Raw genomic sequence first — 12,731 nt, forward strand, 5'->3', positions numbered from 1 at the left:
CGAACCGAGCACCGACGCCAGCTCCCAGTTTCGGAAACCTGGTCGTCTCAACTGACGTCTCAGCAGTGGAACCCGGGTCGGGAAAGTCCGCACAAGGCAATTTATGCACCCGGTTGATTGTGTTCGACCCTCGGTCGCCTCTCCTCGACAGCTGTTTCATGGGAACTCCAGAGGGAGAAAGAGGTAAGGCGCTTAGAAACTGGCTTTATGTTTGTCCGGAAAAATCCAGCTATTTTTTTTTTAAGCTAACGTCAGCTGACAGTAGACTTGGCTATGGAGGAACCGTCTGTCTAGCACACACACACACACACACACACACACACACACACACACACACACACCACAACCATTGTACGTTAGCCACCGCGTTCACAACTTAACGTTAGATATAAAGAAGTATACATTTAGTTCGGCAACGTCGTATTTACATACGCCTCTAACCGTGTTAATTAAAAATAGCAGGGCGAACGCCGACAGTCGCCTGTTTACTTTGGTGATGTGTGTGTTGAGTTCAACGCCTACTGGGAGAAGGAATTAATAACCAAGGGACATTGTTTGTGTGCCGGGGCTGGGATTGCTTTGGGCTTCAGATGTCCGGTGAAAGTCATCAGGGGAAATCATCCCGACCAAGATGTCTGATCTCGCTTCGTTACTGTTTTTTACTCAAACCGGGTGATATGTGGGAGTTAATTATCACAGGATAGATTAACACACACACTGACCACTTTATTAGGGACACTTTATTAATACTGGGTAGGACCTCCCTTTTCTCAACAAGACGTTGTAAACATTCCTTTGAGATTCTGGTCCATGTTAACATGATTGCATCACGCAATGCCTCCAGACTTGTCAGCTGCAATTTCATGCTGCGAATCTCCCGTTCTCTCACATCCCAAAGGTGTTCTATAGGATTCAGATCCGATGACTGGGAAGGCCACTGAACAACATTGAACAAATTTTCATGTTTATGAAACCAGTTTGAAACGACTTTTACTTTGTGACATGGTGTATTATTATGCTGGAAGTAAGTAGCTATTAGGAGATGCGTTATTTTTTGCCATGAAATGATGTACATGGTCAGCAACAACAATACCCAAATAGACTGTGGCATTCAAGCCATGATGAGTGGTACTAACGGCCCAAAGATAGAAAGAAAAAATTCCCCACACCGTTACACCACTGCCACCAGCCGGGACTGTCGACACAAGGCAGGTTGGGTCCATAGAATGGATTCATGTTGTTGGCGCCAATTTCTGACCCTACCATCTGTGTGCCTCAGCAGAAATCGAAATATATCAGACCAGGGTACCTTTTTTCAGTCTTCCACTGTCCAGTTTTGGTGAGCCTGTGCCCACCGCAGCCTCAACTTTCTGTTCTTGGCTGTCACAAGTGGAACCCGACGTGGTCTTCAGCTATTGTAACCCATCTGCCTCAAGGTTTGATGTGTTGAGCATTCTGAGATGTTTTTCTGCTCACCACAATTCTACAGAGTGGTTGCTGTATCTGAGCTACCTTAGCCTTTCTGTCAGCTCAAACCAGTCTGGCCATTCTCTGTGGACCTCTCTTATCAACAAGGTGTTTCCGTCAGCAGAACTGTCACTCACTGGATGTTTTTTGTTTTTCTCACTATTCTGAGTAAGCTTTCGAGACTAATGTGCCTGAAAATCCCAGGAGATCAACAGTTACAGAAATATTCAAACCAGCCCATCTGGCAACAACAATCATGCCACGGGTGAAAAACACTGAGCTCACATTTCTCCCTATTCTGATGGTTGATGTAAACATTAACAGATGCTGCCCCATACCCGTATCATGATTTTAATGCGTTGCACTGCTGCCACACTGTTGGCTGATTAGATAATTGCATGAATAAGTAGGTGTACAGGTGCTCCTCATAAAATGCTCAATTGCTATCAACTGCTAAATATTTAGACCTATTGGTGGACAGTATAAGTCATACATTGTCGTTATTAAATCCTCATGCAAATTAGTTTCACACAATTGAGATGCTAAACAATATTGTCCATTTATACTATCATCTGAGTTATGCTGGTGGTTTATATTCACAGCGGTTGCTGTGTTGTCCTTTCTTCAAGTTCACAATTTTTATTTTTTTATTTTTACTATTTTATTTTTAACTGTACAATTCTCTCTTGAGCTGCAGTGTACAGGGTAAACATCTGTACAAATCGTTCAATATGAAGTACGCGAAGTCCGGACTTGCGGACTTGGTAGTTCAGACTTGGCAAGTTCGACTCGGGAGTACAGACTCCCGAGGACGGTCATTCTGCGAAATGCATTCTGCGATACTTGGCTGTCCCAAGTCCACACAAGTCACCATTGATGCATCCTCGATAAAATGGGTGGAGCAAGTTCACATCCGGGCATTTGGACTGGACTTGGCTTGATGCGTACTTTGAATTGGCACAGTACTTGGGCTGCGACTGATGACGTTTCACAAGTCCACAAGAACACAAGTACAGACAAGAACGCAGATTGAGAAAGGGCCGTTGTCTCCTGAAATTAAATTAGGTAGGTAGGTACTTAATTCTTCCAGAAGGGAAATTGCAATGTCCCACTAGCTCACATAAACAGGCAAAATAGGCAAAATACTAATAAAGCAATACGATAAAAATATGAAAAAATAAAACGGCAATGTATGCAAAGTTATGAAAATATACAATAAACCTAACAGTCAACTGTATCCAACAAAGAAATCTGCCAGTATACACTGAACCTGATGATATACAGATAGCACCTAAAAAATAACAGAACAATAAAAACGATAACCATGAAAGACCTGAAAAATAATTGGTCATGTCCAAAAATGAAATATACGGTCCTACACAATAACTTGTGAAATAAACAGTGAATCACAAATATGAATGTACAATGAACCTGGCATTAAATATATAACCCTTAGAGAATAAACTGTTTTTCAATACATTTCCTATCCACCAAAATAAAAGATTGACATTAAACATACATACACAGCTGTATTAACAAATTCAGATCATTGATGTAGGATGATTATGATAATAACACCATTATACTCCCTTGAATAAGTGTTATGTGTACATCTCTCTCTTCAGATTGGGTAGATGTGGCAAATGATCTACTCAGAAAGTGTCAAATAAACCTGAGGCTGGCCAAGTTAGCAGACTGCAATGCCAATGTTTTCATCGCTTTCTATGAAAAGATCTTGGGAGAGAAAGTTCCAGGTAGGTTTCTGTTTGAAATGTTTTTCAAATGCACTTCAATTCCGGTCATTACATTTTATTTTTTTAAATCCATAGGGTTAAAAACATTTTGTCTAGTGGCGAGCACGTCCCCCTAAGCATGTTTAGAATGTAAGGAAGGATTCTTAAGAACCTCTAAGCCACCATCACAAGATGGCCTTTGTCACTCTGTCCTGTGTAAAGTGAGTGTACAGACCAGATGAAGATTTCTGCATGTGTATGTGTTCCTGAGGTTTGGGGTGTGTGTGTGTGTGTGTGTGTGTGTGTGTGTGTGTGTGTGTGTGTGTGTGTGTGTGTGTGTGTGTGTGTGTGTGTGTGTGTGTGTGTGTGTGTGTGTGTGTGTGTGTGTGTGTGTGTGGATTTTGTTTTATTCATTTTTGTCTGTGTTAGATTACATTGCTAAACCATGCAGTCAAGAGGATGATTTCCATAACGTTCAGTCTGTGATAGACTCGTTGGCTCTGGACTACCTTCAGATCAGTCTGTCGCACATTACAGGTAAAAAAACAACAACAACAAAAGCAACCCACCACTGAATTAATGAATGAATATGAAAGGGTTACAATAAATGATGTGATGTGATCAATTCAGTCAGACCTGAGTGGTACATTCACAGCTCATGGACAAGCAAGTTCTCATTGAACACATAATGGAAAAAGCTCCAGCTCCTCCTCGGGCAGGATTATATAACGCTAACGCTTCATGGCCTGTGTCCTAACTTTGTATATGTATTTATGTATGTCTGTCAAAAGGAGAAAATATTGTCAGAGGTGACAAGGAATCCATAAAGAACTTGTTGGAAATCTTCGACGGCCTGTTGGAGTATCTCAACGAGGAGACGAGTGAGGAGTTTCATAATGGAGGTAGGGAAGGTCGTTGCTTACTTATCCTCACTCTCAAGACTCTGTCCTTCCCCATGGGTCTGTAGCTTATCCCAGAGTGTTAATTTTCACAAAGGATCTATGGGGTTTTTATCAGATTTTATATTATTTAATTATAAAAGTATTTCTCTTGTGCTGTCAGTTTTTAAGGCAAAAAAAAATCGGATTAAGGATTAAATGTCACAAATGTTTTTTTTTGTTTTTTTTGTTTTTTTTTTGAAACATGGACAGTTATCGGCCCTGCATTTCACTGATGCAAGTAATCAAAAGATCTTCACAGACACGGAGACGTTCCCCACCTCAATTTAACTCCATATGCTGTCGCTCACTTTTAAAAGACACTTCTATGGCCACTGCGTGGAGAACGATGACAGTATTTCTCTATTATCATCTATTGATGGTGATTTAATCATTGATAAAGCGACTGCTTTAAAAAAAAAAGCCGGCTAACTAGAAGCTGCTCCATTGTTGACTTAAATAGAAAAAGTCCCTTCATAAATTATTGATAGACCACTACAGAAATGAACACATATCCAAGTATGGAACATATACATTCAATTGTTCTGCAAAAGTTCAATATCACTTCAAAGGTTTAAAAAGCTATGTAGTTGTAATAACCATCAGGTACCTGTTTAAAAGCCTTTCGGTATTTGCGCCGTCCTGAGGTTTAATATATATATATATATATATATATATATATATATATATATATATATATATATATATATATAATCAGCCCCAGAGCTTTGGTTGGGGGACCAACGGTCTGTCTTCCAAAAACTACTTTTAAACTCAGTTTTAAACCCCTGGGTTTCACTGAGGACAGCCAGCTCTGTGGAATTAGCCGAACTGAGTGTGCCTTTGTGTCCACGCCTGGCTTGTCTCACTGGCCACTGGCATATCGCAATTAGAGCTTAATGACTGTCTGCCTGACAAAGGATGTTTTTTTTTATAAGGGCCCGTTCAAATTAGTTTGTTTAATCATGCCAGGAGACAAGACATAGACTGTACAGGAATCTATGAGTGGCTCGTTAAAATGTATATATTTTTTAATGTTTATTTTTATCTTTTTCCAATCACATCACAGAATGTTATGTGAGAAGAGGCTTTGCTCTGGCTTACCAAAATAGGGATACTGTGTGTGTGTGTGTGTGTGTGTGTGTGTGTGTGTGTGTGTGTGTGTGTGTGTGTGTGTGTGTGTGTGTGTGTGTGTGTGTGTGTGTGTGTGTGTGTGTGTGTGTGTGTTGTGTGTGCAGTGTGTCTGTGTGTGTGCAGTGTGTGTGTGTGTGCTATGTGTGCAGTGTGTCATAATCCACACTGTACATTAATTAATATATCTCAGCTTTAATTTCTGGAGTTGCTGTGTGTGACTACTTTGGCGCTTAAATTCTGTGTGTTATAATTATGTCTCACTGCTTTTTAGTTTATTTTTATTTTTTTACTTCAGTCTTTTACTTCAGTCTTACATCTTCTATCGCCGCTATTTCTTTCCCGGTAAGACTTTGATAGGACTCTTGCTGAGTTTGTGCCGAGAGGCGTGGAGCCACAGGGCCCTGAGCAGACAGACGCCACGTTGGAGGCAGACTCCCTGTCATCCAGTGCACAGTGAGTTCTTTTGTCCTCTCTGCCGCCCATCATACCATCAACATACCACCAACATCCAGAGTGTGGTTGATGAGACCCTTAACATTATGTACCATGGAAAGTTGGAGAAAATGTGTCTTGTGAAATGGAAAGGTTGCCACCTGGGACATACTTTGTTTCTATCTGTTTTTTCTTCCACAACTGAATGTATTATAGGGACTTAAAGTCCCTGTCTAGCAAAAATAAATGTGTTCTGATTTTTTTAACACCAGATAAAAATGTGCTATTAATTACCCAGCCAAATTTGAATGACTGTAAAAATCGGCAAGATGTAAAATAAGGTTTCAAAATCGTGGAAAAAAAAGGCAGTTCCCTCTGCTCTTGGAGGGCGGTGTCTGCTGAAGGCACGGTAACCACACCCAATCATGTTAATCATGTTAAACGTTTATATTGAAGTATGTCAATTCCATGTTTAAATGTTCTGCACAACCCAGTCCTGTGTCTCCAGTTGTTCACCTCAAAGCAGCTCTGTCTGGCTGCAGGGCCCCCTGTTGGCTCCTCCGCAGGCCAGGTCTCGCGCCACGGCCTGCTAGCATGCAGCTAATACTAACAGAACCAAACCCTGCACGGTCAAACCAATGGGACGGTTCTTTTTTCATTTCGGGTGTCCGTTGCATGAGTTCACGATCTCCCTGGAGACACCTTTTACTCCAGGTGTTTATATAGTGTTAGGGGAGGGGCCATGCCAAGTATGACCGCTCCACATCCTTGAGTCATGATTTTGCTCCACCCAAAAAACCCGCACCACAAAAATGGTAAGAAACAGTTTAATGGTTTAACTAAATCCACAATTCAATTCAGCTTTACATTGTTCAGTCTTTTCACAATGTTTTTAGCAATTACCTTTCAGCAATTACTTTCTTAATAACTGCCGTTTTTGTTTCACTCTCCCTTTTAAAGCTAGAAATGGCCAATAACATCGATTCCTTTCCTCATGACTTAAGGATATTTAAGCCCCTTCATTGTTCTCTTATCTGCCTCTGTTTGTGTCCCCTGGGCCAACTCCCACCCACTTTCTGACCTTCCCCTTGTCTGTGAAGGAGGGGAAAAACGAAGCAAACGAAATGGAAATATGCCTGAGCCGTCATCCGAGCACATCTTATTGACACAACAGCCGGCTTGGCAGCTCTGATCACTGCTGTACACAGTAATGGCCGCTAGTTATATTCAAAACAGTAGAAAGCGTTTGAGGGCAGCTCTGTTCATACCCATAGCGGGAGTTCCAAGTCAACTGTAACAGAATTGGAAGCAACTGGCTTTTCAGATTAGATTACAGTGGATTTAGTTCCTCCCTTAGTTCTTCCTGTCCCGGAAATGGCAAATTGGAATTCAGCTGATACAACATTGTGCTACAGCTGATACAACATTGTGCTACAGCTGATACAACATTGTACTACAGCTGATACAACATTGTACTACAGCTGATACAACATTGTACTACAGCTAATACAACATTGCACTACAGCTGATACAATATAAGTTAGGCTACTGCAGGGTTCCTACGCAGTATTGAATTTGATTTGAATCATTTCCAGGTCTGAATAGGTATGGAAAAAAAATTTGTGTTTCCAGACTATTGCTCCTATTCTGTTTTCTAAAATATAAAATTCAGAATTTCTAAAAATAAATTGATCATACAAGCAGGATGTTTGTTCATGGCGTTTGGAGCCGGCAGCAACTGCAGCCAAAATGTTTACCACTCTGAGCGAGCACGGGCCAGAGCGAGCTTGATGTCATTGAAAGCAAGGCAAGAAGTGTGATGTGTGACTGAACGCACTACGCAGAGCTGCCGCCACACCTGTACGCCACAGCCTCTAAAACAGCTCTGCCCCAATGTGCCTTATTTTTGTACCAAACTGGACATCCGCGACCAAATTAGTTTGGAAGAAAATGCGGCAATATCTTTGAATTGCATATATACATAGCATCGCCAATAACCAAATATTAAGCTTGTCTGAACATTTGTGTTATGCAGTGATGTAGTTATCGGAAAAGTAAATGTAACATTTTTTGCATAAGGAAGCCATACCTTTATGGCTGTGTTCATCGTTGTTTCCATGGACACTGAATAAACAAGGCTACACAGACGCCGTGAAACTTTTTTCAACTCCTTCAGCTTTTTTATAAAATAGACAAAAAAAATATGGGGGTAACAATAATATATTATTTATTTAAAACATTAAGGGAAAATAATATAGGGTATAGGTAGCAATGGTTACTTTACTTGCTCTTTGAGCAGAGATGTTTGACAGTGGAACATTGTCCAACTTTTTGCGTAGGGGTGTGGACTGAACGGCCACAATGGGTAAATGGAGGTTTTCTGGAAGCTTACAATCCTTGGTTGAACTTTTCTGGGTTTGGTGTTATTTGAATGAGCTACAGTACCTAGCTACAATCTTCTGGCAATTATTTTGGTAAAATGGAGAATCATGTTTTTGTAATTCTCCTTAGTTCTGCCATCCAGTCCAGTAAACATTCCCTTCACTCCTGGAATGCAGAAGAGATTGGATCGACCAATGAGCTCATAGGACTGGGAGACTCGGCACGCACCTTCACAGCCAAACAAGATGGTTAGACACACACACACACACACACACACACACACACACACACACACGCAAGAATGCATCCTCTGTCATTGGAACCTGGCCAAAGGGGGTAATCAGTAATATTTTATTCATTTATGGCACTAATTGTCCACAGCGTATGAGTGGGATTTGAAAATGTCGACAGTTGGTCCACTGTTACTTCGATGGCCGCTGAGATTTCAAGCTCTAACAGCATACAGTCTCAGTTGTGGACGAAATGCCCCTCCAAATGAGTCCTCCTCGACCAGAGCAAGAAGCTCCGAAGCCTAAAATCCTTAATTCAGCGTTTCATTCTAGTGTTAGCCACACAAGACTTGCTGCTGAGAGAGAGAGAGTTAAAATCATGTTTATTTGTTGATTTTATCCTTTTAGCGGGTGACTTAACGCACCCCCAGGCCCTTCCATTTGTGGAGCCTCTTCTCATACCAATTCCACAGCAGCCTCCCTACCAGACCACCACCCACCACAGGGGTGATACAACCCCCTGTCAGCCCGGCCTGCCTCCCAAATCCAGCCGCCTTAGCCAGGGCCACTCCGAGCAGGAAGCCGCCCCTGCTGCTACAGAGGTAAGTTTTCAGCTTTTGTCATTAAGTAGGATAATACCTGTTTTCCCCATAAGACAACAAGAACAAGTTATATAATGAGAATGTTTACAGTTTATCGAATTATCCTGAAAAGATGTTAACAATCAAACATCAAACAACTCGTGCTTACATTTGACTGCATTTTAAGTGAAGTAGCTAAAGTGCTTGCAACTTGGTGTTGGCAAGTTTCCATGGCCTGAGACACTAAGGAACAGGAAGGAAGCGTGGAAGGGTCAATGGAAGGTTCTATTGTTTCCTGAGAGCGCCAACGACTGCCGGTTTTTGCTATTTGAAATTAAGTGAAAGTCACTCAACCTGCTTTTCGTGATAGTGGAGGTTGTTATTCCTGGTACCAATCGGGCTCACCGTGAACACAAGTAATGCTGTTAAGTAGAACTGGGCTTCTTTATCCAACCTTGCGCATTTTAGCTGAAGTAGAGCTGAGAGAAGCAAGCACACACTTCCTTTGACTCTGGCCAGCATCGGGAAGCATGAGTCGCTGCTGAGTCATTTAAAATGAGAAACATGAGAGGAGTAGTCATTTCAAAAAAAAAAATAATAAAAGCCTCATCCTTTCACTTGCTATTTTTTTCTGGTCCCGGACCTTGTGTTGGTCTGCGATTTCACCTCGTTAAAAATCTGTCGACCAGTTAGCGTCTTTGTGTGGAAACAAGGGAAGTCAATAGTTGAGTCGATTTAGTACAATACATTTTAAAGAATTGTAGTAGTTTTCGGTTCTCCTTATTTCTCCTTGTTTCAGCCAGTTATATTCTCTATAACTGGGAATTAGATTACAACGGCCCTGTGGCTTTATAGAGCATTGGACTTCTAGGTAAGCACTGGAGAAGTGATTCAAAGGTTGTGGGTTAGAGTAACACCGAGGTCGAGCTTTATTTCTAACTTCCAGGCGTTAGTGCTGGGGACTCCCTGAAGGGAACTATGAACTGTGGAGGAACTAAACACCTTCAAGGGCTTTCTTTTCTGGTTTCGTTCGCACTGCACTGGAACTCTAAAGTGATTTCAACTAATGTGGTTTCAGCATGACTTCTGTGTTTCGTGTTGTATTTAGTCTGTAACTTTCACCTATTCCACCTTATCAGTCTACTAAAATATTTCTACTAAAAAGTAGAAAGAAAAACAATCCAGTTGCTGCATCATCACTTATATTAGATCTAGAAGACATAATTTAAAAGTTTGCTCTGACTTTCATAAGGCACGGGCATGCATCGGGACAGAGCAGGGATTTTTTTGTTTCATTCATTAACTTCGGAAAATGAAATAAATACATCTACAATAAAAAAGTTTATTGTTTTTTTATTTTTATTGGTATTTTTTTGTATGTCGTACAGAAGTACAATAACATTTCCATAGAGTTCATAACAGGTAAAATGTTCCCTCTCATGACATCCCTATCATATACCTTTTATTATTTGTCAAATATCACACTTCCAGTAGAGCATGCACGGGGCTAAGCACCGGGCCAAGAAAGAAAATAAATAATAAAAACTCAAAGATTATTGGAGGGAGACTCAGAATCTAGGGAGGAGCTGTGATACGGGATGAATTGTGTCATCATGCCTTTAAAAAGGGACGAATAACAGCAAACTGTACGGCCGTGATGATTGTTGTGAAGTAAGCGTCTCTTTTTCTTTGCATAGCACAGTATGTTGTCATGATATTTTCAGTTAATTTTAACTACTTCAGGTTCATGGTATTTGTCTTAATGGTTTGAGGCTTGAGGAGGACTGCTGTCTTGGTTGGCTGAAATCGGTTACATGCAGTTTCTGACCTGCGCAGAGCGCGTTTCTGTCTGGCTGCACAAAGACCACTTTGCTTTAATAACGGAGGGCCAATAGTGCCTTCTCCTTCTATTCTGTGGTAAAAAAAAAAAAAAATCACAACTTTCATAAATCAGCCATACCTCATTCTCTCTCATTCCCTCTCTCAGAACTCCAAGCAGCCGGCGGAGAGCAGCCTTTCCAATGGACTGCAATACCCTAACCAACACTCCACTCCTGGTGAGTCAAAATTAACACACTGGCACACCTTTCCTCAGACTTATACGAATACATATATATATGAATATAGATAAGTGTTACGGGAACACAAACTGTGTCCTGGAACAAATTAATTATCACCAATATGTTGATATTGCAGTTGATGCCAGCTCTACCAGCCTACTGGAGCTAGCTTGCCAACATGACAATTGTACTTTCTGTTTCTGGTACAACAGAGTGATTCTCATTTGAAATACACACCGTTTTGACGTACTATCTGGTAAATTAGCTCAATGTTGTGTTGCGGTGGAACTTCCCATTAAGTGCTGTGCTTCTTCTCCAGCTCTGAGTGAAAATTCTGACTCCAGTCTGCAGAGAACCAGGACAGCGGAGGAGAGAGAGACACTAGAGGTAAGGAAACAGCAAGCCAGCCTACCTCAAACACTGAAATTCAGTCTCTGTGAAACAATCCGAATGGCCATTGGTGCGGTTGTCTGGGTTAAATGCAGAATTATTTTCAAAATGAAACACGTTGTAGTCTGCTGTCTGCTGTGGCCCCACAGTGATTCAAATCTGGCTGGCCCCAAAACCCAAATGGTTGACTCTGTTAAAACCTCTCTCTCCTCCCAGCCAACGTACGGGGGTCCCAGGACGATTCTGTTTCGGACACAGACAGACTTACTCCCCTCACTGCAGGATGGGTTGGAGCACAAAGCCACTTCACCGTCAGACACAGAGGAAGAGGAGGTGGAGGTGGAAGTGGAAGATCTGAGCGCCAACCTGAGGCAGGAGGACGGACGAATAGCTCCCAGGGAGAGGAAAGCCCACGGGTAAAATTGATCAAATCCACCAATAGGGCTGAAATATTTTGGGAAAATATGAAATTGTGATTATTTTTTATTTAATTATTAGTAGTTTTATTTTTTTTAGACCATTATTGCGATTTAGTATGTGATTTTCTTTTTAATTTCCTTATCCTCTGTATTATTCACTAAACACAAGCAATACATCTTTCTATACAACCTTTCCCAGATCAGGAGCCACATTAACAAAAAGTGTTTTCAGAGGAGCCAAATTTCTGAAACGCCCCTTTCCTCCATCAAACCATTATGCATTTTAAAATAAGGCTACTAGTTATATCAGTAGTATATTTCTAGTATTATAACAAATTAAATATAAATTATTAATAATAAAATTGCCAGTGGAAACCAGATGATCAGCCATTGATCACTCAGTTAACAGATCATTGATCACTACCAGGAAATAGATCTCTATAGATACGCTCTCTCTCGAAGCCGTCATAGGTTGATGTGTCTAATGGGAAATTCAGTTTTGAATACTGCAGACAATGTCTCAGACAGAAGTTATTGAAATACTCATAGAATTTTTTTATTAAACATTACATAACACTTTGAAGAGCTGCAACTAGTCATAAAAGAGCCGCAAGTTGAGTATCACTGCTTTAGATTGTGTAACATTAAAATCGCAGCCTGCGATTTGTACATTGTGTACTATTACATTGTGATGTCAGCTTGAATTTGATTAATCGTTCAGCCCTACCCCCAATACCTCAAACCTATCTTTTCAGCCTCCCGTATACTGTACATAGTTCTGTAGAGAAATATTATGTTAAGTGAGGTAAAGCTTTGTTCTTACTCTCTTCCCCTCAGTCATTAATTAATGCTGCTTCACAAATTGTCCAGCATGTCTTTTTAACTTGCATAATATTTTGTGTTTATTAAAGTTTATTTTTATTTTTAAGATTTTTTTTAATTGTTGACTTAATTGTTCATGTTTA

At 40.8% G+C, this 12,731-nt stretch overlaps 1 protein-coding gene across 4 annotated transcripts in view; it reads left to right on the top strand.

Annotated features, from left to right (window-relative positions):
- LOC307229320 (centrosomal protein of 95 kDa-like) overlaps nt 1–12,731 on the top strand; it is a 23,170-nt gene continuing 10,439 nt past the window's right edge. For 3 of the 4 annotated variants that reach the window (XM_079999293.1, XM_079999294.1, XM_079999295.1), the window contains exons 1-10: nt 1–183; nt 3,093–3,221; nt 3,630–3,737; nt 3,992–4,102; nt 5,620–5,725; nt 8,216–8,334; nt 8,725–8,918; nt 10,885–10,954; nt 11,277–11,344; nt 11,564–11,763. In XM_079999293.1, the coding sequence (XP_079855419.1) occupies nt 159–183; nt 3,093–3,221; nt 3,630–3,737; nt 3,992–4,102; nt 5,620–5,725; nt 8,216–8,334; nt 8,725–8,918; nt 10,885–10,954; nt 11,277–11,344; nt 11,564–11,763 (1,130 nt within the window). In that variant the 5' untranslated portion in view covers nt 1–158. The remainder of the gene's footprint in view (nt 184–3,092; nt 3,222–3,629; nt 3,738–3,991; nt 4,103–5,619; nt 5,726–8,215; nt 8,335–8,724; nt 8,919–10,884; nt 10,955–11,276; nt 11,345–11,563; nt 11,764–12,731) is intronic. The other variant, XM_079999296.1, reaches the window with a different exon arrangement.

The sequence above is a fragment of the Zeus faber genome (genome assembly GCF_960531495.2).
Source record: "Zeus faber genome assembly, chromosome: 4".
NCBI lineage: Eukaryota > Metazoa > Chordata > Actinopteri > Zeiformes > Zeidae > Zeus > Zeus faber.